Source organism: Phodopus roborovskii, unplaced genomic scaffold (genome assembly GCF_943737965.1).
Source record: "Phodopus roborovskii unplaced genomic scaffold, PHOROB, whole genome shotgun sequence".
Taxonomy (NCBI): domain Eukaryota; kingdom Metazoa; phylum Chordata; class Mammalia; order Rodentia; family Cricetidae; genus Phodopus; species Phodopus roborovskii.
Genome location: NW_026125955.1, coordinates 9,715 through 34,666, shown reverse-complemented (window position 1 = coordinate 34,666; position 24,952 = coordinate 9,715). Strand labels below are relative to the sequence as shown.

Sequence of the window (24,952 nt, the reverse complement as noted above, 5' to 3'; positions counted from 1 at the left end):
CATACACCTTTAAGCCCAGTATTAGCGAGGCAGAGGCAGTTTGATCTGTTGAGTTCTAGACCAGGGTCCAAAGCTACAGAGAAACCCTGACTCAAAAAATGAATGAATGAATAAATAAATGAATGAATAAATGGGGGGGGGGGAGAGGGGAGGAGTTGCTGAAGTGGATAGGGAAAAGCCCATGAGACCTCAACCCTACACCACCAAGAAATACAGGCATCTAAGGAATGCTGAGTGGAACAAAAAGTCATCTATAGGGAAGAGCACACTAACTGTTTATCTTACAACAATTAGTCAGCCCTGAAAATATACATCTGAGTAACATACATACTAAGTAAATTATATTTAGAAACATACATGCATATAAAAACACATACTTTTATGCATGTCACAACAATGTAAGAAGAGGCCATAAATCTGAAAGCAAGGGGTTCACAGGAGGTTTTTGCAGGAAAGGGGAAATGGTGCAATTATATTATAAGCTCAAAAAGAAAAATAGAAAAGAGAAGCTATGAACTTTCTACCTTATGGCTTCCTTATAATGCATCAGTGCCTCCTGCAGCTTGCCCTGTTGTTGCAGTACACTTGCTAAATTGGAATGTGCAGCAGCAAACTCTGGGAAGACCTATGGAGTCACAAGCACAGCTGACATTAAGTAGCAGAAAGAATCTCCCGATTATTACCTCCCACAACTCTGAGAACTTCACAATTTACCTTAACTTCTCTCCCCCTTTTCCAAGTTTATTCATTCTTCTGGTCTAGAAGCTTAAAGTCTACTGCTTTCTCCATTTTATACCTATCTCCATTTCAAACATAAGGTAGGCTTCTCTTCCTGTTATTCACACTGAGTAATGCAGCCTCTTTTCTAAACTCCTACCATACCTACCAACCACTAGACACTGACCTTATCCTTCATTTTAATAGCTTTACTCAGCTTACTGGTCATTGGCTTTGTACAGATCTCATCTATGCATAAAATAATGAACTCAATGTAGGGATGTCTTGCATGTCACAGGGTCTTACATAATATAATGAATGATCCTCTTTAAGAAGTGAATGGCAGACAAACTTAATTGCTTTCTCTCTACTGTCACACTGGCTAGACACCCAGCTATATACAGCATTCAACATACTTCTAATGCTTTGCGATATAGGCGGACCGCCTCTTCAATATTGCCCTGTTCCCGTTTGATATTGGCGAGGTTATTCAAAGAGTCTGCATGGGTAGGACACAGACGAAGAGCTGTATTATAACAATCTTCTGCTTCAGCAACCTGGAAAATAAAACAAATCATTCAGAAGAATCAGATTGAAACCACTGTGTTCTTTCCAGTAAGTAACTGCATCATTGAGCCTAATGGCTAGTAATACACCACAAAATGGATACTTTTTCAGTATTCTCCTTTCCATCAACCAAAAACTCCAAAGAAAATCAATGTACCTTCTCAATGTTTAACATGTACAAATGAAGACTTTTCTACCACATAACAAAGGAATGAAAATAGACTAAAATCCTTACGCTGCCCTTCTCTTTGAGAGCATTTGCTAGGTTGCAGTAAGCATCAGGGAAATGTGGCTGCAGTTCTATAGCTCGCCTGTAGGTATCGATGGCCAAGTCAATTAGACCTTGCTCATAGTAGACACAAGCCAGGTTGCCATGCACCACCGCGTGATTTGGGCTCAAACTTAAGGCACGAAGATAAGCTGCCACAGCTCTGTGAGAAAAACAAAAATAAACATATATACATATACATATGCATATCTATATACACACACAAAATGCAACAAATATTAATATATCATTACTATAAATGTTTATGACATGTGTACAGGTTGGCATAGATCATGGTACACATTCCAGAAACAAAACTCAGATCATTAGGATTGCATGCTAGGCACTTTTACCTGCTGAACCATCTCACCTGCCCAAAACTAACTTTAATGGGTATTTTACTACAATTAACTCAATACACTGTACCAAAATGTTAATTAATTTTAATAATGAAAACTAACTTATGACATATTTCATTGTGTATCAAAACCTCACCTTTACAAAATGTATTTTCTATAGTGCTAAGAACTGAACCTAGGCAGGACCTCATGCATGCTAAACAAGGGCTCTACCACTAAACACTATCCTCAGCCTTGCATTTTTACTTTGGAGTATGTGGTTTTGTTTTGTTTTGCTTTGTTTTTGAGACAAGGTTTGAATGTCCCTTCTCCCTGCTGGCCTCTCAAGTGCTGGAATTTTAGCCTAGCCTGGTCTTGAACTCACAGCAATCTTCTGCTTCAGACGCGCAAGTGACAGGAATAATTGTGCACTCATTCACACTCAAGTAGGTTTTCCTTTGACAAATTAAAAAAAAGTCAAGGCTGGAGAGGTAGTTCAGAAGATAAGAGCACCACTGGTTGCTCTTCCAAAGGACCCTGGTTTGAATCCTAGAACCCACATGGCAGCACACAGCCATATGTAACTCCAGTTCTAGAGGATTTGATGCCCTCTTCTGGCTTTCACACATAGTTCACAAATATACATGCAGGCAAAACACCCATAGACGTAAAATAAAATCATGAAAATACCATGGGACTGGTAAGCTGATCCGTGGTTAAAGTATTCAGGATGTAATTACAAATACCTGAGTTTGGATCCCTATATCCATCTAACAAGCAAGATATGGCCATGCACATACACATCACCTCAGCACTAAGGAGGGAGCTGGGACAGGAGGGATCACTGAGGCTTACTAACCAATGTCCTCTTCTGAACTCTCATGTGCTGTCCACCCACACACACATGTGCATACAGACCCTTTCACATATATACACACACACACAATTTAAAAAGCAGTTTCTTATACAAATAAAGTAAAAAGTCAAATTTTACTTAGCTTTCAGAATCAGATCAAAAGAACAAATTAAGTCCAAAAGGTATTCAATTCTAACAGTTTTACAATAAAAGAAATCCCAACCGAACTAAGTGGAAGGATAAAAGCATTCAGGAAAACCAACAAGTAAAAGTCAGCCAACAACATCTGTAAGGCAAATGTAAGAAAGCAGACATCAGGAGGGAAAACTACACTCTAGAAAAATGTACTTCAAGAAGTGATTGTCACATTCTAGTCCAAACTCTGCAAAGAAAAGAAAATTGATCAAACAGAACATTCTCACCTGTCAAAAATGCGTGCCTCTTTCAAGACATTTCCTAAATTGATATAAGCATCCAGAAAATTTGGGTCAAGGGTGACAGCCTAAAAATTACAAGACAGTTAGTTACTTAGAAAGATATAGGATTGTTTTCACATTAACTTCTCATTCAACTTTTATTCTGAAGTCATTTTAGATACCCAATTACATTTTCTAGAATAAATCTCATTTTGCTTTTAAAAACATTTCTTATTTAGTTCCCTCTCATCTACAAGCCCCGTTAATGTCAAAAATAATGGAGAAGGGGTGGGCATGTACCTCAGTGACAAAGCACTTGCCCACATACTCATACCTAGGTGTCATTCCCTGCATCACAAGGAAAAAAAAAAAAAAAAAAAAAAAAAAAAACCTCATGAGCAAACTGGATCCAAGTTAATTAACTGAGCAAAGTACTTCTTTCCTTCCTTTTACCTATTCTTTGAGATGGGGTTTCACTATGCTCTGGCCAGGCTGACCTCAAACTCAGAGATCTACCTGCCTCTGCCTCCCTAGTGCTGGGATTAAAGGAATAAACCACCATACAAGTTGAATATTTCTAATGATTGGCCCTATTTTATTCATTCAGTTTAAGGACTCTAAAAGACAATGGCAGAAACAAGTGTGTACTTCTTATATAAACACAACCCATTAAGTCCTTAGTAAGATACCTAATTAGAGCTGTAACATTAAATCAGTCATGGCAGAAGCCTATAACCCAAGCAGTTGGGAGGTGGAGTAGGAGGATGCAGAGTTCCAATCATCCTCAGCTACACAGTGAGTTTGAAGGCAGCCTGGGGCTATATGAGACACTATCCAAATAAGCAAATGATATTCTGGTGCTAGGGTGTAGCCTAGTATACCTAAGGCCCTAGAAAGATATCCTCTAGAACAGTAGTAAATGTAAAGTTAACCAAAACACTGAAAGATAATAAATAATTTCAAGGGTTTTTATTTGGGGGGGGGTTCAAGACTGGGTTTCTCTGTATTGCTATGGAGCCTGTCCTGGAACTCGCTCTGTAGACCAGGCTGGCCTTGAACTCACAGAAATCTGCCTGCCTCTACCTCCCAAATACTGGGGTTAAAGGAGTGTGCCATCAATGCCCAGCAATTCCAAGTATTTTTAAGATGCCTAGAAACACTTCTTCCTCACCGAGATAACCAACAAGTCTCTTACCAGATAAAGATATAACACATTTAGTTTAGACTATCTACAGTCATAGATATCTATCCCAAAAATGTTTTTGAACTTTTGCTTTGAGATAAGGTCTAATTCTGCTGCTATCCTGAAATTCACTATGTAATCCAGTGTAGCCCAGAACTCATAGTGATCCTCCTTCCTCAGCCTCCCATGTGCTAACATTTATAGGCATAAACCACACAAACAAGCTTTACCTAACCAAAAATGGAAAGATAAACAAAAAGTGTATATGTTATCTGTGGGACACAGTATGGTTTGATCTATGTATACGCTGTCAAAAGATCAATCAAAGCCAGGTGTGGCCCAGAAGTACAGTTCTGAGTTCTAGGACAACCTGATCTACATAATGAGCTCCAACATAACCAGGGCAATATAGAAAGACACTGTTTCAATATATTCATCACCTTACCAACTTCCTTTTTTGTTTCCTTTTAAAGAAGTTTTTTTCTTTTTTTTTTTTTTTTAACTGTTATTTGAGGGTTTTGTTTTGAGAGTCAGCTTGGAATTTTCTATGTAGAACAGGCTTGTCCTGGAACCCACAGAGATTCTCCTGCTTTTGCTAGAACTAAGGGCATGTGCCACCACTTCCTGCCTTAAAAAAATCCTCTTACTGGGCTTGGTAGCATTTGCCTATAATCACCAGCACTGAGGAGGTAAAGGTGAAAGGATCAAGTTCCAGGCCAGTCCAAGTTAAATAATGCCTTTATCAAATACATGTGAAGGTTTCTTTTTTAATTAAAAATATTTCATTTATTATTGCTGTTGTTCATGTGTGGTGGAGCTCATCCATGGCGCATGCATATGTGGAAGTCTGAGGACCAGTGGGGTCAGTTCTGTCTTTCCACCTGGGATTCTGAGGACTGAACTCAGGTGTCTCGGTCACAGAGCAAGCACTTTTTACCCACTCATCAGCCCTCTTTTAAATTGTGTTGTTCTCTGTTATTTAAGGTAGTCTTTCTATACAGCCCAGGCCAGCCTTGAAATCTCTCCTGGTTTAAGCTCCTGAGTGCTAGAACTATATGAGCCTGTGTCAGCATATCCAGATTTTTTTTTCATTTTGCTTTTTCTTTTCAGTCTACTTAACAAGTGAAACAAGTTCTCACTGTGTCCTCCAAGTTCACTTTGACCTCCTGGGCTTCTAGCAAACACATGTCTAGCTTCTTTTAGCAAATTTTGAAATATAAATGTGGTCACCATCCAGTGTAGTAAGTGGGTCACTAATGCACAGACAATTACAAATTTATCGTCTTTAACCAATATTTTCCTACTCCTACCTTCAACCCTATCCACACTAGAATCTACTAACCACCTTACTGTTTCTGTGAAACTAATGTATGTGATGTGTACACGTGTTCACGAATGTGCACATACATGTATGTTCCAGTCAGACTATGGATGCCAAAGATTGGCGCTATGTGCCTTCCTCAGTTATTCTCCACTCTATTTTTGAGTCTGAGTCTCTCAGTGAGCCTGGAGTGTACCAATTTGACTAGGCTGGCTGGCCACTGAGTTCTAAGGATCCTACCCCTACCTCCCCAGCCTGATACTGACTTTTTTAGATTCCACATCTAAGTGTGATCCCACACATTATCTGTTTTGCTTCTATTTAAAATAAAGCATAGAAAACTAACAAAAAAGACAAATCTAATATAAAACTATGCACAGCAAAGAAAATCATTATCCAAGTAAAGAGACAACTCATGGCTAAAAATATTGAAAACCACACATCTGGGAAGAGACTACTACTAATATGTGAGTTCAAGATTTTTGGGCTGGTGAGATGGACGAGGAAAAGCCACTAGCTATTTTTCCACAGGACCTTGGTTCAGTTTGCAGCATCCACACATGTGCGGGGGGGGGGGGGGCGCTCACTATCTTTTAACTCCAGCTCCAGTGAGTACCTCTGCACTGAACATACATGGTGGGTGACACATATTTTCAGGCAAAACACTCACATGCATGAAAATAAAAATGCATGAGTCTATAAAGAATTGAGCTCAAAGCCTTACTTAGTTAGCTATGAGACCCTTTTAAAAAGATTTATGTTGTGGAACATTTGTTTAAAAAAAAAAAAAAAGAAAAAAAGACAAGTATATGAATAAGTAAATGGATACTTCCTTGCTTTTCAATATGACAAGTTATTCCGAACAATAAACATTTATTGTATTAGTTCCTATTCCAGACTTGGAATCAGCTTTTTCATCAAGATACCTTGAACCCTCTGGTACTCTCCCTTTATAACCTGTAGTATTACTTCACTCTGAATAGATACCTTACTTCTTTTGAGGAAAAAATCATTTTAAAACCAGATGGAGTAGCTCACCTGTGCACTCAGAAGGCTTAAGAGGATTGCTACTAGGTTGAAGGCCAACCTGAGCCACATAGTAAGTTCCAAGTCATTCTATAGAGTGAGACTTTTTCTCAAAAGAAAACAAAAAAACAAAACTAATGATAATAAAGTATTTTTGCTGGGTGTTGGTGGCACACGCCTTTAGTCCCAGCATTCGGAAGGCAGAAGCAGGCAGATCTCTGTGAGTAGGGAGGCAGGCCTGGTCTACAGAGTGAGTTCCAGGACAGGCTCCAAAGCCACAGAGAAACCCCATCTCAAAAAAAAAAAAGTTTTTACAATGATTAACAGATAATCTCAATACAAATCTCAAAAAACTGCCATGTTATATGCCACCTGCAAATGCTACAATTCTGTCAAGGAAACAAAAATATTACACAACTGTTTAAGTAAATGCCTACTGTTTTATTCTAGGGAGAACGTTCTGTACACATAAACATTTCATAAATATCAATTATTAATGACTAACCTTTTCAAAGTGATGAATTGCAAGCCAAATCTCCCCTTGTGCATTAAAAACACAGCCGAGATTACTCCAAGCTACTGCAAAGTTTGGTTGCGTCTCAATTGCTTTCAAATAACATGCCTTAGGAGGGTTTAATGAAAGAAGACGAGAGGGGAAGGAGATAAGGGGAAAGGGGAAAATTTGTAAAGGGGAAAAAAAAAAAGATCGGGGAGGGGGAAGAAGGTGATATCATTATTTCTTCTCTGACCAGCCAAAAGTGACCCTGCAGCATAGGCTCGCTTGCGCTAAAACTAATGCGCTGCCACAGCTGGCTGCTCCTGCGCCTGCGCCACCAGAACCCAAGTGCAAACCACCATGTTCAGTTCTACCAACCAAAGAGCAATCCTCACCCCTAGGAGGTTGGGTGCTACTCAACTCTAATGCCATACTCCTCTTATCTGAATACCTACAGGCTCTAGAGACTGATGCTCAACAGGGCACCATGAAGTTCAAGTTTCCCTAGCCCACATTTCCCAAAATGTGTCTGCAAAATGCTAAGACATATCACAGGAAAAACAAAAAAACAAACAAACCAAAAAAAAAAAAAAAAAAAAAAAAAAAAGCAACAAAAACCACACCAAATTTCATAATTAAATAAAACAAGAAAATAGAAATAGGTTTCTTAAACTGGGTATGGGGCCACAGGCCTGTTCCAAGCTCTTGTGAGGTGGAGGCAGGAGGATTGTAAATTCGAGATCCTCAACTCCAAATTGAGCTGGAGGGTAGGAGAGGAGACAAAGGAAACAAAAAAGTTTCTTTCCTACAGAACTTCCCCAAACCTTCAATCTCTCATTATGCATTTTTAGAAAACTAAAAGAATCGAGGGAAATGCCTCTCACTGCAATGTTCTTAAGATCAAAACGAAGCTACTGAGCCATACCCCCCCCCAAAAAATGTTTTTACCAAGCCAGTCATCATCATTTGTGCTTTAAGTTTCAGACTCTTCAGTCTCACTGCACACACCTCTCTTCCTGAGGAGGAAAATAAAACCTCACATGACAGGATTGCACCTAGGTTGAGGTCCCTGTAATGCGAGCGCAAACATCGCTGGCGCCACCTAACAGCATCGCACTGCGCAATCGCTGCGAACTGCTGCGCTACATAGAACACCCCTAGACGCAGCAAACGGCCAACCAGATCCATTAATCTACTAGACAGGCCCATAGAGAATATTTGCTTAATGAGATTAGGTGGACTCAAGGTACGTTAAAACCCAATTTATCCAAAAAGGCTACAGAATAGGACTGAGAGAGCCAGTCAATCAGATTACTCATCTAGTCAACCGTTCACAGGGGCTCATTCGCACGCAATGCGCATTAACGCTGCGCAGCCTTTGCGCTACTGCAGGGTCACAGCGCATCATCAGAAGAGCAGAATGCTGCAATCCAAACAAAGAAGAAAAAGGAAAAAAAATGAACAACAAGAAGAGTTAGAAGCTTTTACTAGTAAATCATCTAATAATTATAATCTTAATTAACTTTTACTTGTTTTTTGACAGAATTGTGGCTATAGTATAAAACATTCTTTTACATAACTTGCTTGTAAATAAAATTATTATTTTAAGCTGTTTCTGAAGCCACAAGACAGAAGATTCAGGCATGGAGGCAAATTGTTTTGCTGTGGCAGTTACAAACCCGTTACCATATTTCTCATCATGTGACTTTTCGGTGCGTTCCTTGCTGGAAGAGGAGGAGGAGGTTGTGTGTCTGCCCTAGATCCAGGCCTCGAGCTCCCTTCAGCGAGGCACCTTACGCATGGAATAGGAGGTTTCACCCACCTGAAACCTTCTAAATACAATATCAATGGTGAAAAACCAAAAACAAGAGAGAAAATAAAAACAAGATCATTAGTAAAAGTTCAACAAAGCAATTGAAATTCTTTGGATGTCTATTACATATGGGAATGAGGACAGTCTCAAGTCTGTAACATGGGAAACATGCAGAAGGGAGAGGGTTAATCAGGGCTATTGCATACAGCAGGGATTTTTTGCTGGAAGAAAGGCTCTTCATTTTCTACAAAGACAACTTAATTTGCTGCCATATACTAGGAATGTATGCTGGCTTGAATTTTCAAATGCACTGATTACAAAAGAAATACATTGCATTTCACTCAAGAGTATTTTCTGGTTTACTAAGTTCTCACAAAAAAAAAAAAAAACCAAAAAACCAAAACAAAAACCAAAACAAACAAAACAAACAAACAAACAAAAAAAAACCAAAAAAAAAAAAAAAAAAAAAAAACCAGAATGACATTTTTCAAACTAGGTGTCTCCAGAGCTCTGAAATAAAGAAGTCAGCAACCTAAGGCAGGCGCAACGTCTCAGCCTAAACCGATGTCTAAAGCTGCAGTGAAGTGCAATTCATGTTAGCTGTCCGCTTGGTGGGGTGATAATTGATAGGAGCATATCAGATATTTGTTCTAGAAATTACCAATTGCTTTATCAGCTAAAATAGAAATCAAGATATAGTTCATCAGCTGGAAACCTACATAAGGTTAATCCACAGTGTTGGTAGAATTTATGAGTTTTGCACTTAAAACTAGTGCTTTTAACATTAGGTGGTGCTAAAAAGCCTTCTCCCTCCCTAGATGAGCAGTCAAACAGACAGCTACGCTGCGCATACACTCCACGCATTAGCATGCGCGTGGGGCTCAGAGCAACAGGTGGGAGTTTCAGAAGCATTCTGGTTTCTCCCCACTCCTCACCCCTGCAGCGCGGTTGCGTAAGGTGGCTTGTAACAAGACAACTTCATTTATAAATTTAATTGTAAATTATACCAAAAGCTTTAATTAACCCAACCTGGTATTCAAATTCATCATTTGGAAACACAGAATGCTAAAAGCCACCTTTCCACTTTGGCAAGTTTTCTTTCGATCAGTCCATTTCCCAAACAAACCAGCTTTGTCCTTCTGATTTTTTTTTTTTTTTTAAGGAGGTGGGTGGGGAGGAATAAAAGGAAGTGAGGAAGAAAAAGAAGGTAGACAACTAGGATTGGTGGGGAAAGAGGAGAGAGGAATTTGGGGAAGAAGTGGGGACAAGAGGGGCAGGAGGTTCCAATTATTAATTTGCAATATTTTAACAGCCTTTCTTCCACTGTAAAAAGGGTGAGGAAAATGAAGGGAGGAAGGTTAAATAAGATTTTTAAATGCCAGTATTACAGGGTAACATTTGGATGAAATTCTTCTCCACTTACAAGCCACAAAGGACTTAGAAGAGCAGCGTTTTCAATGGCACCTGCATCATATAGGCGTCTTGAGCCAAATCACAGGCACTCTGCTTGTCACTAGCAGGCAAGCCTCAGATTTGAAGGAATGTTACAGATTCCCACATAAGATCATGACGGAGCCCATTGTTATAAAGATGACCTAGCTCAGCAGAAAGGCTCCACAATGCTCACATTCTTGCTTTACCCCCAGATTTAGAACAGATATGCCAAAGCCTGGTCCTGCTCTAGTCTGAGGCAAGTCATGCCGGCAGTTTTCCTCAGTTTCATAGGACTATTTTGTAAAGATAGTTCAATGAAGAGTTGAAGACTTGGCAAAAGGTACAGGTTTTCCTAACTAATGCTTAAATGTGTTCTAGCAAACACCTACCTTGGCTTCTTCCAAGCGACCCAGGGCTTTGAGCAGGTTCCCCAGGTCACTGCGAACACAGTACAAATCCTAGAAACCCAGAGATAGTGTCATTAATTATACCATTTTACCCATAAAAATATCCCAACATCACTTCTATGCATCTAGCTGTGTCATTTTATTGTCAATTAAAAGCAGCACTTGACAAATTTAAGCAAAGGCTCACAACTTCTCACCTTTTAATTCTCAGAAAATCCAAAAGTGAAAATCTAACCTGAACTTACAAACCATTTACAGAATTTACTTCTCTTGCTTAGTATAAATACTATCTTTGGCTGCACAGATACAAATGTGTTTTTGCTATCAGCTGCTGCTCCAGTTCTGGCTGGGAGATCTGTATTGTCTAACATCCTTTCAAATGCATTTGGCCTCATCAGTTTCAAACACAAGACTACAAGACCTTTCTAGGGCCTCTCTCCTCTCCAAATGTCACCCGTTGGGGAAAAAAAGATTGAATATTTATTCAACTGTTTTATTCAAGGTTATGATGAATCACTCCTGTATCAAGGACCAGAAATTTTCCACAGCGGGGGGTAAAAACAGCGCTGCACTTAGCAAGTGATTACCTGTCAACAAACCTACCCTTTGGCTCTCAGGCTTATTTAGAAACCCTGACTTCATTTCATGCCTAGGCAGAAGGATTACCATCCAACCACAGCCTCAATCCTGCCACCTGCCACTAGATTACTCATTAGTATTAAGTGCCATCAGAGCTAAGTGGGTGAATAATGAAAAGCAGTTGACTCTGCTTTTTATTAGCAGCTCAATTGTGTTGCTAGTCCTGACTCACTAGTCCGTTCATCAGTACAACATGTACGACAGACAGTAAGCTTAAATTTTTATTTGCATAGTCTGCTTTTGTCAGTGGAATCTAACAGTCAATAACAAGCAGTGATAATGGCAATATGAAGCATGTTTATCATCCCCAAACTGTTATATGTGTGAAAGAACCTTAAATCCTATAAAGTGAAATTTTATTAAATATTCCAAAGAATTGCCAAGTATATTATTCTTCTAACAACTATATAATGGTTTCCAGAATGGGTTAGTTTTACTAATAAACTACTACCTCTATTGTTTACTATCATCCACTGGATGAACCAAACAGTCTGCCAATAAGATAATGGCTGGCTAAACTGGGACAATTCCATGATCTGCCTGAGTTAGTGCCATCCCTCACACAGGGACTGAAGCTTTGGAAGAGTATGATTATCTTCTAATGGACTTAAGCACAGCCCGATAGTAATCCTCAAAGTACTCATGTACCAGGAACAGTAACACACACCTGTAATTCCAGCACTTGGGAAACTGAGGCAGGAAGATCATTACGAGTTCAATCCCCCAACCCCATCAGTAGTTATATCATAGTGAGTTCTAGGCCAGGCTGCACTACAGAATCTGACTTGAAATAAATAAATAAATAAACAAATAAATAAATAAATGTGACTCATAGGTACCATTAATCTTATTGCTGATTAATCACTTCTAGTTAGTCAAAACAATTTGGAATCCACTTGTATTCTGAGAAATAATGGAATTCTATAATCCTGCTAGCTACTTTGTGTAGGTTTTCTCCTCTGAACAAGGTACCCTGTTTGCAAACTATGTCTAAATAGTCCAATTTGCTTACACAAGCTCCCTTTACTAGATTTTAGTAGAGAAATATATCTTTAGACTTTTACCAATCTCTACGGCTGTTCTGAATCACAAAAATCAGAAACACCACAATAACTAAGAAAGGTTGTATATTTTATTTTATTTTTTTAAAGATTTATTTATTATGCATACAGTGTTCTGCTCCACATACATCTGCACACCAGAAGTCACCAGATATCATTACAGATGGCTGTGAGTCACCATGTGGTTGCTGGGAATTGAACTCAGGGCCTCTGGAAGAGCAGGCAGTGCTCTCAACCTCTGAGCCATCTCTCCAGCCCCCAGGTTATATATTTTAAAGGTGTATTTTAGTATTTTAATTTTGAATGTGGGTAAAGACATTAGTGCAGTTAAAGGTATTACATTTTCCTGGAGCTGGAGTTACAGGAGGCTGTGAACGCCTAACATGGGCACTCGGATCTGAACTCCAGTGCTCTTAATTCACTGAGCCATCTCTCCAGCACCACCTATATATTTTTACCCACTGTTACATAATTTTAACAGCTAGGGTTTTTTTGTTTGTTTGTTTTCTTTGTTTGTTTGTTTCAAGACAGGGTTTCTCTGTATTGTTTTCAAGCCTGTCCTGGCACTCACTCTGTAGACCAGGCTGGCCTCGAACTCAGAGATCCTTCTGCTTCTGCCTCCCAAGTGCTGAGATTAAAGGCATGCACCACCAACGCCTGGCACCAGCTATTTTCTATAAACTCTTAAATGGATGATTATATTTAGTTATATCATCTAGATTCATCACAGCATGCTACAACAAAAATAGATTATATTATGAATTGGAAATGTGGGTCACTTGGTAGAAAAATTAACCAGCATGCCAAAGGCCCTAGGTTTGATCTCCAGAGCTGTAAAAAAAAGAAAATGATTATAGCAAAATAAGTCCATTTTAGGGTAAGGCAAAACATATCCTATTAAGTAGACTAGTAGAGTGGCTGAGAGGCAGAACACTTGCCTGGGATACAACAAGGATCTGAGTTCAACCCCTAATATCACAAAAACAAACAAAACAACTCTCTTTTGGCTGGCATGGTGGCACATGTTAATAATTCCACCACTTGGGAGGTGGAAGCAGATCATTAACAATTCAAGATCATTCTCAGCTACTCAGTCAGTTCATGACTCAGTCTCAAAAATGCCAAAATAGGGCTGGAGAAAAGGCTCAGTGGTTAAAAGAACATGCTACTACTGTTCCAGAGGGCCTGAGTTCAACTCCTAGCACCCATAAGGCAGACATGAACCGCCTGTAACTCCAGCTCCATGGGATCTGACATCTCTTTAGAGCCTCCAAGAGCTCTACTACACTCATGTGCACAGATACAACACACACATACATAATAATAGTGTTTAGAAAACCAAATAAAATAAATATAATGAAACCCAAGTATACAAAAACACACATTCATGCACACACATATGAATACTCAAATGTCTACAAAAAATAAAAGAAATACTACAATTCTCCAAAAGTACACTCAAAACCCTGTATCAGTTTCCGCTTAATCTGTCAAATCAAAACGGTATCTAAGAGAACCACTTTGCTTAAACCTGGCTCATTCTGTCCATCCCTAGTTAATATTTATGAAAATCTTTATTTAATAATATACCTAAAAACCAAGGAAAATAAATTAAACACACACACACTCAAAGGAGAGATTTAAGCTGAGCCTTCATAGCTAAGTAGAGATGTAAAGGTATAGGACATCAGAAGCAAAGAAAAAATAAGGTATGATTAAAGGAACCAGAAATAAGGTATTCCTGTGTCCCTCCGTAGTGTAATAACTGCTTCCCAACTTTCCTCTTAATATTCCACCTCTTGATTCCCTTAACATCCTTCTACATACGCACACATTGAGGAAAATCATTCCTATAAAAACTTACAGTGGTTCTCAACTGCCTCTCAAATTCAAAATCAGCAGCCTCTATTCTGAAATCTCCCAATTGACTCTGCTCTATCTACTACACTCACTTCTTGTCACTACTTGACTCACCACTTTAGCCTGGGAAGTCTACTTGCTGTTTACCTTCCTACAGAATCTTAGGTTCTAAGCAGCCTCTCAAGGGAGTCTTCTGATTAATACTCTCTAACAATAATCACCGAGGAGCTTACATCTTTTTTCTTTTATGGGTCAGGTCAGGTCTGTCTTAAATGATAACCCCTCCAGAACACATTCCCCAACTCCTCAGCAAGCACAGTACACAATAAGCACTTGAATATTTAAATGTGACCCTTGCCAGACAACATTAGCAAAAAGAGTGGCGAGAAGTAGAAATGGAAGGTTTTCTCATAGTTCAGATATCTGGGACTCTAACAACAACAAAATCAACATGACAGTAGCACATGATTGGATGTCAGCCTCTCAACCCTGTCATCTACCATCCAAGTAGAAACAACTCAACAACTTACACACAAAGGCTCACAGCTATCATACAAAAGAGAACTGTATGTATGCATAATCTGTAAAGGGATTGCCAAGTATGGACAAGTCTAACAAGCTAATATGAGAAAGAACACCAGAAGAAACACAGCTTTAAAATATGACAAGCTAAAGTTGCAGCAACTGTATTAAGCCATAGAACATTACAGAAAGCAGCTCCAAATATAAAAATATAAAACAGCTCTATCTCAAAACTTTTGTAGTTTTCTGTAGTTTAGTCTGACTAAATTTTACCTATAAACTTACAAGAAAAACACTGCTGAAAATCAGTAATATGAACTTAACATTTTAATTTTTCACTGCTACAAAATCAAAATATTCTGAGTTTCTCCAACTAATTTTCAGACAGCCAGATGCACCTATAATTCAGCCCATGTTAGAGCAGCAATTCATATAGCACAAAGAACACACTGTGAGCAACAGACTCAAAACCCTGGCAGCGCTGAATTAACAACAGGCAGTTGACAGAAGTTCCATCTAGTTAGGATTAGATATCCTGAAAATTTAAAATACAACCACTGTAGTGTATTTTAGTGTAGTGTATTAAGTGAAATTTAAGTGAACAGAGAAATAAAGTAGCATCTCTCCCTACAACACACAGAGGCCAGGTGGGAACACACCAATGCCAATAAGAAGTAAACTCACTGGCTGGGCGTTGATGGCCATTGTCTTTAATCCCAACAGTTGGGAAGCAAAGGCAGGCAGATCTCTGCGAGTTAGGCCAGCCTGGTGTACAGAGCTAGTTCCAGGACAGGCTCCAAAGCAATACAGAGAAACCCTATCTCAAAAAAACAAAACAAAAAAATGTAAACTCATTGTTTTAGTACTATCTTGCTTTGGAAGTACATAATGCTAAGTTTCCTATTAGATAGGTTAGATATTTAACAATACAAACTAGGAATAGTATTATTTACATAATACCATGGCTTTTTCTCACTTTAATTTTTCTTTCTCAATATAATGGGTATACTCTCAGCAAAGGTAATACTCTACACAGAGAGAGAACTAAAAACCTGAGCCAGGCTGGGCGTTGGTGGCACACACCTTTCGTCCCAGCACTTGGGAGGCAGAGGCAGCCATATCAACGTGAGTTCTAGACTAGCCTGATCTACAAGAAGCCCTGAGCCAAGGCTAAGGATCTAGCTCATGTAAAGAGAGCTTATCTACCATGCATGAAGTCTAGGGTCTATCCACAGTACCACATAAACTAACTAGGCATAGTGGCACATTCCAAAATTTCAGCACTGGGGAAGCAGGAGCAGCAAAATCAGAAGTTCAAGGTCAGCTTATCCTCAGTAACTTAGAGGCCAGCCTAGCTAGGCTATACAAGATCCAATGTCAAAATAAATTAACAAAGTTAACCAAGATTACAACTATACAAGAGAGGCAAGCTGAGTTTACATAGTCAACAAGTAAAAGATAAACCTAACCCTGATTACGAAGGAAAAGAATGTACTATCCTGTGCCTTAGGAAGAATCAAGTCTATGCTCTACAGACAGCCCATTCAAGGTTAGGTGCCTAAAACTTTATTAGTAACTAGATCTGACTGCAGTAAAAATTACAAATGCAGCCGGATGTTGATGTCCCATGTCTTTAATCCCAGCACTCAGGAGGCAGAGACAGGCGGATTTCTGTGAGTTCAAGGCCAGCCTGGTCTACAGAGCTAGTTCCAGGACAGGCTACAAAACCAGAGAAACCCTGTATCCAAAAAATAAAACAAAACAAAACAAAAAACAAATGCACTCTAATTTCAAATATACACTGAGTACCTCTGAAAAAAAATATGTAAAAAATTACTTTCATTATCTGCAAGCTGATGCAATTTCTCACTAGATTAAAAACAAAATGAATAAAAACCATTTATTGTAATCAACTCACAAATAATAAAAACAACATGTAGCTAAACTAAGGTAGTCATTCTAACGTACTGGCCCCCAGACCCAAACTCTATACATCTCATTGAACAGTTAAAACAGCCATTATCTTTTTTTAAAAAATAAAATAGTAAATGTTTAAATTTTCAAAATTCAACTTTAAATTAACTATTTAAAAGCTATTAAGATGAAAATGACTACAAAGCTTTGGCAAACTAAGATAAACTTCAGTTTGCTAAATTGTAAGACTGGAGTAAAGAGCCAGGCAGATATGCAGAATGGTTTCCAGGCTGTGCACAAGGACTGCCTTTGGGAACTAAAGGCCTTTTTCAACTTTCATTTCTTGTTCATGTCAACATTTGTTTCGATAATTCAACTTCAACTTTCAACCTCCATTTCACCACCGCCTGCTACATGATCTCAGGAAAAGTCTATAACCCTGAGTTTGTTGGGGTTTTTATTCCTGGTAAAACTGTTAATAATGCCCTCCTCATCAAAGGATTATGGTAAAGATTCGGAAAGATTTATCTGAGCAGCAGTGTCTTGAGCTTGTAGAAGACTTTCGATAATGGCAGCTGTACCAGTTAATCATTAAGCACTTCCAGGGTGGTTGCAAAGTCAATGTTGATGTAGCTCAAGTGTATGCTGATGCTGCCAAGACCCACCCCACCCCGTCACTTATCTCTTAAAAGTTTACAGCCACTTTCCCTTAATTACATCAGCAGTTAGTTTCCAGTGCAAGTTTTACATCCCTGTATTTAAATTCTTTTGTTTCACATACATGTTTTCATCTTTCGAAGACTCTATTGTCTGTCAACCAGAGTACACTTGCTCCCTGAAAACACATTCAACTTACATTAAAAAAGAATTGAAGAACTAATGCAAAGTCTGGTCTGGATGTGCAATTGCCTTAATTCTACTACTTTTAACTATATTGGGGGAGGGGAAATATTGAGATTGCTTTGTAGTCTAGTTTTCACATCGCTAATATACTAGCAACTTAAAAAAACTTTTTAAGCATGCCTTAATCCCAGCATTCAGGAGGCAGAGACAGGAGAATCTCTTGAGTTTGAGGCCTGTCTGATCTCTCCAGAGCTAGTTCCAGGACAGGCTTCAAAAACAATACAGAGAAACTCTGTCTCAAAAACCCCCCAAAAAATTATATTGCGTATTAACATCTTTGTGTAAGGATTCAGGCATTATGCTGGCTTGCCCCGTCACCTGGCAAAATGCATTCAGGCAAAACGGTGCAAAGGACCCCTTTGAAAACCAGATCCCACCCATTTATGCTCTCTTTCCCCATGTTCCCTGAGGCAAACAAGACTTTTCCTGTCTCCCTCTTCTCTTCTGTCCTCTGTGTCTGTGTCTCTTTACTTCTGTTCTTTCCTCCCCCACCCCACTTTCCCTTTCTAATAAAACTTCTCACTAAGCTCTGTCTTCCTGGCATGTTTGTCCCTCCACCTCGGACACCCTCACCTGCCATGGAATCTACCAAGGTCCCCCTCAAGATTTATCATAACATTTTTTACCCATCATTTCTTGTAAATACCTATCAGAATTTAACCAAAATTCAATAAATTAGCACAAAAAACTTGTGTTTTGTGCTTTATTAGCATTACCAAAAGAATTTTGTTGAGGGTAGATAATTTTCATGGTTTTTTAAGACAGGATTTCTCTGCCTAACAGTCCAGGCTGTCCTGGAAGTCACAGAGATGGGCCTGCCTCTGCTGAGATTAAAGGCAGCTTGCTCTTACATTTAAATATTAGGGTGGATTTTTTTAATGTCATGCTAAGCAAGTCAAATCAATTTCATCATTTCAAGTGCATAAACATATTAAACATATCAACTCGACTTTCATAAAAAATCTATTGTCTGAAGTATCAAATAATGTTTGTTCTCTGGATTGCTGTGAAGGGAAAGCTGATAAAACTTTTACTTACAGGATTGTACTGAAGAGCAGAGACGTAAGCTTGTACTGCTCCTTCCATGTCACCTGCTGCTACCAAGGCTGCTGCCAGGTTAATATAACCATCAATGAAATCAGGCTTGAGCCGCAAGGCATGTCGATAATGCTCAATTGCTTCCTGCAACTGCCCTCTTTCCTTGTACACATTCCCCAAATTCGAATAGGCTTCTGCTAGAAGGGGATTCTGTTTAATTGCCAAGGTGCTAAAATGAGCAGATCTGGAAAAGTGGAAAGCGTTGATGCACGGATATGCATGTTAGAAAAAAGGAGGCATGGCCCATATGCAACTGTAACAGTTCCCAGAAAACCCTGTGCTATGGAACATTATCCTTTAACCAGCACACACCAGAAAAGTTTGAAAACTAAAACTTTCTAAGATGAGAGTATCCAAATTTCATATAGGAAAGCTGGGTCTTATGTAAGAAAATTGTTTAGAATCTACTATCAAACTGCAACATTGTATAATTAAGATCAGGAATAAAAATGCTATAGGCTTGAATCTCATTTTCCATTTGTTGTTGAGATTTAATGACAGGCATCTTCAATGCCTAAGTGTGCCAAAATGGTAATTTACTAAAAGATCCAAAGCACAAATTCTTCTCTTTTGATTAATTCAAGGGATTAGCTAAAAGCAACAATTTAATGAGGGTATTTCCAACTTGAATTAATATGCTCCTACTACCAGAGGCCCTCAAGCTGACATGTCTGGATGCTCAGTGATGTACACTAAGAATAACTATCTGGAAAGAATTAGTAAAGCAGCAGCCCCAAGTGATAAAATCTAGGGGAAAAACGTCATTCTGATAATATGCTCCCCCCACAAAACGGGGGAGAAAAACTAGCAGCTAGCCATGTCAAAAGTGAGCGAAAGAACACCTGTACATTGGTGGCTCAGATGAAACCCAGCACTGGAAAACGTGTAAGTTCAAATATTTAGTTATCATTTTTTAAGCTCAGCACCCAGAGGCAGGTTACCCCAACATCTCCTACCTGTCCAGCCTTCGACACTGGAAGTGTATAGATGAAAGTAATAAAAGGACACCAGTATTGTCAGGCTCTTGTCTCCAGAGCTGCATGCAGTGTCTCTCAGCTGCCTCAAAATCTCCTGCCTGATATTCTCGATGTGCCAACTCAGCTAACCCTTGGAAGGAAAGCATACGTTTCGTTGGTTCTGGAGAATCATCAAAACATTTGAGGGAAGGAGGGGGGAAAACAAAAAGTTAGAAATGCAAACCAAAAAATGTAAAAGTATGGTAAATTAAACTTAAAGATGAAATGCTTGAAACTATGTAAAGCACTAGAGTGTTCTGCATTTTATTTAAAGCCCCAATATACAGAATTCATCTCTTCAAATTCACCCATTACTAAAGCTTTCTTTTCTAAACAGCAATATTTACTTCCAAATGAGATTCTTCTTTTTAATTTTGAGTTTTAAACTATAAATCATAGGTACAGTCACTAAACTAAGTTACCACACAATTTAAACATGAAATCTGCAAAAGTTACAAAGATTTGTCAGAATAACCTAGTGCTAACAATACTTCATCCTATACATTTCACGTTGGGTTTCTAAAGGCTGTGGTATTCTAACACCTTCTCAGTGCAAGTGACTCCAAGCGTCTCCAGAACTATACTTATGTTAGTGCATTTTACATCTTTAATTTTTTTTTTAGGAGCAACAATAAAAACAAGACCAAGGAAAACAACTGAAGTCAAGAGTGCTGCTTCCACTTTTTAAAGCAGCTGATAAACAAGACCAGTATTTGTCAAGGGCTAAAGCATTTAATAGCTTCACCAAACATTTTAAACAAAGACCCGAATGTTCCTCTCTACTGGCAAGGACTCACAAGGAGACCAAATTAGCTAAATCCCACCCACGCTGCCTTAGCATTTACATTTTCCGCTGGGTTTCTAGCTCTCACGGAAGGATTAAGACATTGAAAACAACCCTGTACATATCTAGGCAACCTACCATTGCAATAGTTTAAAAACGCTACAATATAAAACACTGGGTACAATAAAACATAATAAATCACAAAAAAAAATTACTTTCGTTCTGTGGGACTTAGTTAGATACATAATGAAAAGCTGAAGCCCAGGTACACGCCTAAGGCTCAGCTGTAAACATTTCTCTCATCAGTGATACAGTAGGAATTCAACCATAACACGCTCTAGAGGGTTAGAATGGAAAACCACAGACCTACGTAATTTTACCAAGGTCGTGGGGACAATCTCAAATTTAAGAGCTCCCTCATATCAGAGCTGATGAATGCTCTAGATGCTCTAGAAAGAAATTTTCTGACAGAATGCACAGCTGACCACAGAAACAAAGACCGGGAAGATTTGTGTCCAAATCTGAGGTCGGACCTTTAAGATAAACTAGAAAATTACATTTTAGACCAGAACGCAGCACTTTCTAGCTCCTAAATTTAGCGCATTACTTGTCGGCACTTTTCCAAGTCGCTTATCTGCTCTTTTAACACTGGAAATGGCCATTTCCTCAAAGTTAACAGTCAGAAAAGGGCAAGCGCTTACAAAAATCTAACACGGAATCTTTAATCTTTGAGAATCACTGTGGGAAAACGGGATGCGGGGGTCGAACTAATTATTAATCCCACTCCCGTCAATTACGGATGAGACACTATTGAAGATTCGTCCATTTATCGCACAATGTCGCACAACTAAAACCTTGACACCGCGACTGCAAAACAACAAAAAATATCCTCTCCGAAACCTTAGAACCGCAGCCCGGTTCTTCACTCCCTCCCTCCCTCCCCAAATAGCCTCAATCTGGAAAGGCAGTTGAAGGACGCTCCTACAATTTGGTAGTGTTCTTATTTTCAGTAACGAAGGCTCGGGAATGAATTGTCGAAAAGAGGCAACCACTTTGCACTTGTGCAGCTACACTCCAGGTGCTTTACAAACTCTTCAAGCAAGGATGGAAACTTAAAAAAAAATACACACCCTATGAATAAAGAAATAACTGGGCTAAAGAATGGGGATGAAAACCCAGATGCGGCGGCGGAGGAATACATTGAAAAAAGTAACAAAGAGAGAATTGGGCGGGCAGGATGGTCAACGCCAAGCAAGGCACCGAGGTGGTTTCTTCCCCAAGGATAGGAAACGACCGTCGGGTTGGCACACTTGCAGAGGAAGGGTGTGGTTGCCACGAGCTGGGAGGGCGGACGGGGTGGGAAACTCAGGACAGGGCAGCGGGTGCAATTGGGCAATGGCTAAGAGAACCCCTGGAAATTTCCAACCTAAACCGGGGTCACTCAACCCAAGAACACTAAAAGGTGCCGGCCGGCGTGCGGGCTCAAGGTTCCCTCTTCTTGAGGTTACTTGGAAGCACATCGAAGAGCTTTTGCTAGCCTTTGCCGGTTGCAAAATAGCATCCCGACCCCAGACTTCGAGAAGGGTACTAAATGTGGCCAAGGGAAAAAGGCTTGGGTGAGGGGAGGTGGAAATGCACTGGGGGTAGCGACGAACTGGAATTGAGGGAGAAAGCAGTTGCGATGGAGACAGAAAGAGCATGGATTCCAATGCAGCCCATTCCAAGACATTCTAAGCGCGCACGTGTGCTAGAAGCGTCCCAAGAGAGGCTAGAATACTGATGGGATAAAATAACAACGGAAAAGCTCAAAAGCAAGCAAAATGCAAGCAAGCAAAATGCAAGCAAGCAACGAGGCAATGTTTACAGAACGGACGACAGCATCAAACCCGATCAGATGGCAGTAGAACCCAACAGAGTTCAGCAATGCCACTGATGTAATGGGGATGATTAGAGGGAAGGGAATGATGAGAAATACAAGACGGCGCCAGACCCCAAAAGGACGTCTGCCAAAGTAGAATGGGACACTGGTACCTGTGCTGTCGGCCACGTTGCCCACGGAAGACGCCATCTGGAGCTTCTTGAGATAGAGCAAGAAGGGGGTAATTGACTTCTACTGCCGCCACTACTGGCAAAAATGTTTCTAGAGGTAGCAGAAAAAGGGCAGCAGCTGTATCAGTGTTTTGGAAGGCTTAATGGGCGGCAGCAGACACTGGACTCGAATCTTGGGAACTCTTGTTAGACATCTACCTCTCACTGTCTTGAAATGGCGGCGACGGCTCCTCGACCGAAACAACACAGGCCGGAACTACTTTCTGTTACAATCAAGTGCCCCGCGGAAGTATCGCGTAACTAGACTACTGAAAAAAAAAATGACTGTAATCAAATCACTTGCTCTTACGTAACCTTCCGCCCAAGGTCCATTGCGACAAACACGACTATAGAAAGCGCATGCGACAACCCTGTCAAGGCAACTCCGGGTTAAGGGCACCCTGTGGGGCAAGAGCCTGCAAGTTTTTAAGAGCTGGCGGAAGGGCAAAAAAATGCACGTCGATTACATTTTTTTGGCAAGTGCTAAAATCTACTACCTGGTCATTGATGTAGATGTTAGCAGGAATGTCAAAGACGTCTAGAAAAGTTTCGTAAGAAAATGGGTAGTTTACATGGCCAGTGTGTCCCTTCTAAGCAAGTAAATGCGACGAATTATATTTCAAGAGACGAAAGTGTTCAAAACGATGGAGGACCCGGTTCCGATTTGAATGCTTCTTGATTCGGACTCCACCCATGAATTTAAGTATTTTGATGTGGAGAATGATATTTTCCCTGGGCTGCGGGAACCCAAACGTGTCCGATTTGAATCGTATAGCCTGAAAATTCAAAATCGTTCTGGTATCTGGAGAATAACAGGGTAAATATTCAATTACTCGGGGACCTGCTGCGATTTTGCATGCCAAAATCAACCATAGCAATGTTAAAGAGTATTCGTTTTCGTGAAAATTCCTGATTCTGAGTTTTGCCAAACAACTCTGCGAATCGTTAAGGTCCGCGAATGCCACTGACCTTAAGCAATTGAACAATGCTAAAATGCGCTACACATCTACGTTGAGTCCCGTATTGCCTTCCGTTTACAAAACAGCTCTTAGGATCCTCCTGCGGTTTCAAATGCAGGGTTCAGACATTTTGTCATATTGTTATTAATTTATATCCCCTGCCTTGTTCCTAGAAAATTTTAACATAACTTGTCACATCAGCAAGCAATTATTTCAAGCCACTTGGGCTATAGTTAGAGCTCTTGGAGCCTTCCTTCCTTCCTTTCTTTTTTTAATTCTTTGATGTTAGAATAATCAGTGAGCTTGTGTAAGAACGTTTGCTGTCTAGCCCCTTGGCGACATAAGAAATAAATAAATCCACAAATGCTGCTTCAGTTTCTTGGAATCACTGACCAAAGTGTGAACTCTGGATATGAGTGCAAAGACAGTTGATAAAATTATTCATTTCTTTCGCCTCATAGAAACAACAGCATGTAGTGACAAAGAAAGTTCCACTACACAAACTCTCCTGGACACCGGCTTTATCTTTTCATTTGGGATACCTGGCAAGCCCCTCCCCCACCAAGTGCGCCACCTTTGGTGAATGTGCTCAGCTTTTCTCCTTTAAGAACAGGCGGTTCAGATTCTACCAGCAGATGTTTAGGCCTTCCTGATTAGTGGAAGATAGTTAATTAAGTAAATTGGTAAATGTCAGGTTATGCTCCCAGTCGGACAGCTACTTGACTTATAGAAAACTGGTCTGGATTTCCCTCAGAGAAAATTCTCAGGCTAATAGACATTTTACTGCTAGGAAAAATAGTGTTTTGTGAGGCTCATGTAGCTTAAAAAGGGAAACCCCTTCAAAGAATCGCCCAAGAGCCGAACTAGAGTAGCACCTGGGAGGTTTGGTTCCAGGAACTTGCCAGTCAATCATACCTTCTTCAGGCAATAAAGTAACATTTACTAAAATCTGTATATTCAAGGCACTGTAGAAAAAAAATGGAAAAGAAAACTCTTTGCCCTCAAGGAACTTCAGGTCTGGTTAAGTAAACCAAAAAAGTCACCGAAGAGTAATACTAGGATTGTTTTAATGAAGTACGTTGGACTCTGTCTGGAAAGGGAACCAACACGTCAGATTAGAGGGGGCCCTTCGACGAAGACTGCTGCTGGGCACTGCCTTGAAGGCAATGCTGTTTTGCTTCTTGCACTTTGTTTTCTTCCTTTTAAATGCATAAATTCTAAATCTGGAGCCATTTGTAAACATATCAACTGCTTCAATTCTAACTC

At 39.7% G+C, this 24,952-nt stretch overlaps 1 protein-coding gene across 5 annotated transcripts in view; it reads right to left on the bottom strand.

Annotated features, from left to right (window-relative positions):
* Ogt (O-linked N-acetylglucosamine (GlcNAc) transferase) overlaps nucleotides 1–22,986 on the bottom strand; it is a 40,329-nt gene extending 17,343 nt beyond the window's left edge. The window contains exons 1-10 of one of the 5 annotated variants that reach the window (XM_051179148.1): nucleotides 22,887–22,986; nucleotides 22,671–22,779; nucleotides 19,796–19,976; nucleotides 18,780–19,023; nucleotides 10,825–10,893; nucleotides 7,198–7,314; nucleotides 3,169–3,248; nucleotides 1,520–1,715; nucleotides 1,134–1,274; nucleotides 525–625 (exon numbers count right to left, since the gene is read on the bottom strand). In XM_051179148.1, coding sequence (XP_051035105.1) covers nucleotides 525–625; nucleotides 1,134–1,274; nucleotides 1,520–1,715; nucleotides 3,169–3,248; nucleotides 7,198–7,314; nucleotides 10,825–10,893; nucleotides 18,780–19,023; nucleotides 19,796–19,976; nucleotides 22,671–22,707 — 1,166 coding nt within the window. In that variant the 5' untranslated portion in view covers nucleotides 22,708–22,779; nucleotides 22,887–22,986. Of the gene's footprint in view, nucleotides 1–524; nucleotides 626–1,133; nucleotides 1,275–1,519; nucleotides 1,716–3,168; nucleotides 3,249–7,197; nucleotides 7,315–10,824; nucleotides 10,894–18,779; nucleotides 19,024–19,795; nucleotides 19,977–22,670 lie in introns of all 5 variants that reach the window. The other 4 variants (XM_051179151.1, XR_007834156.1, XM_051179147.1 and 1 more) reach the window with 4 other exon arrangements.
* Nucleotides 22,987–24,952: the final 1,966 nt, after the last annotated feature.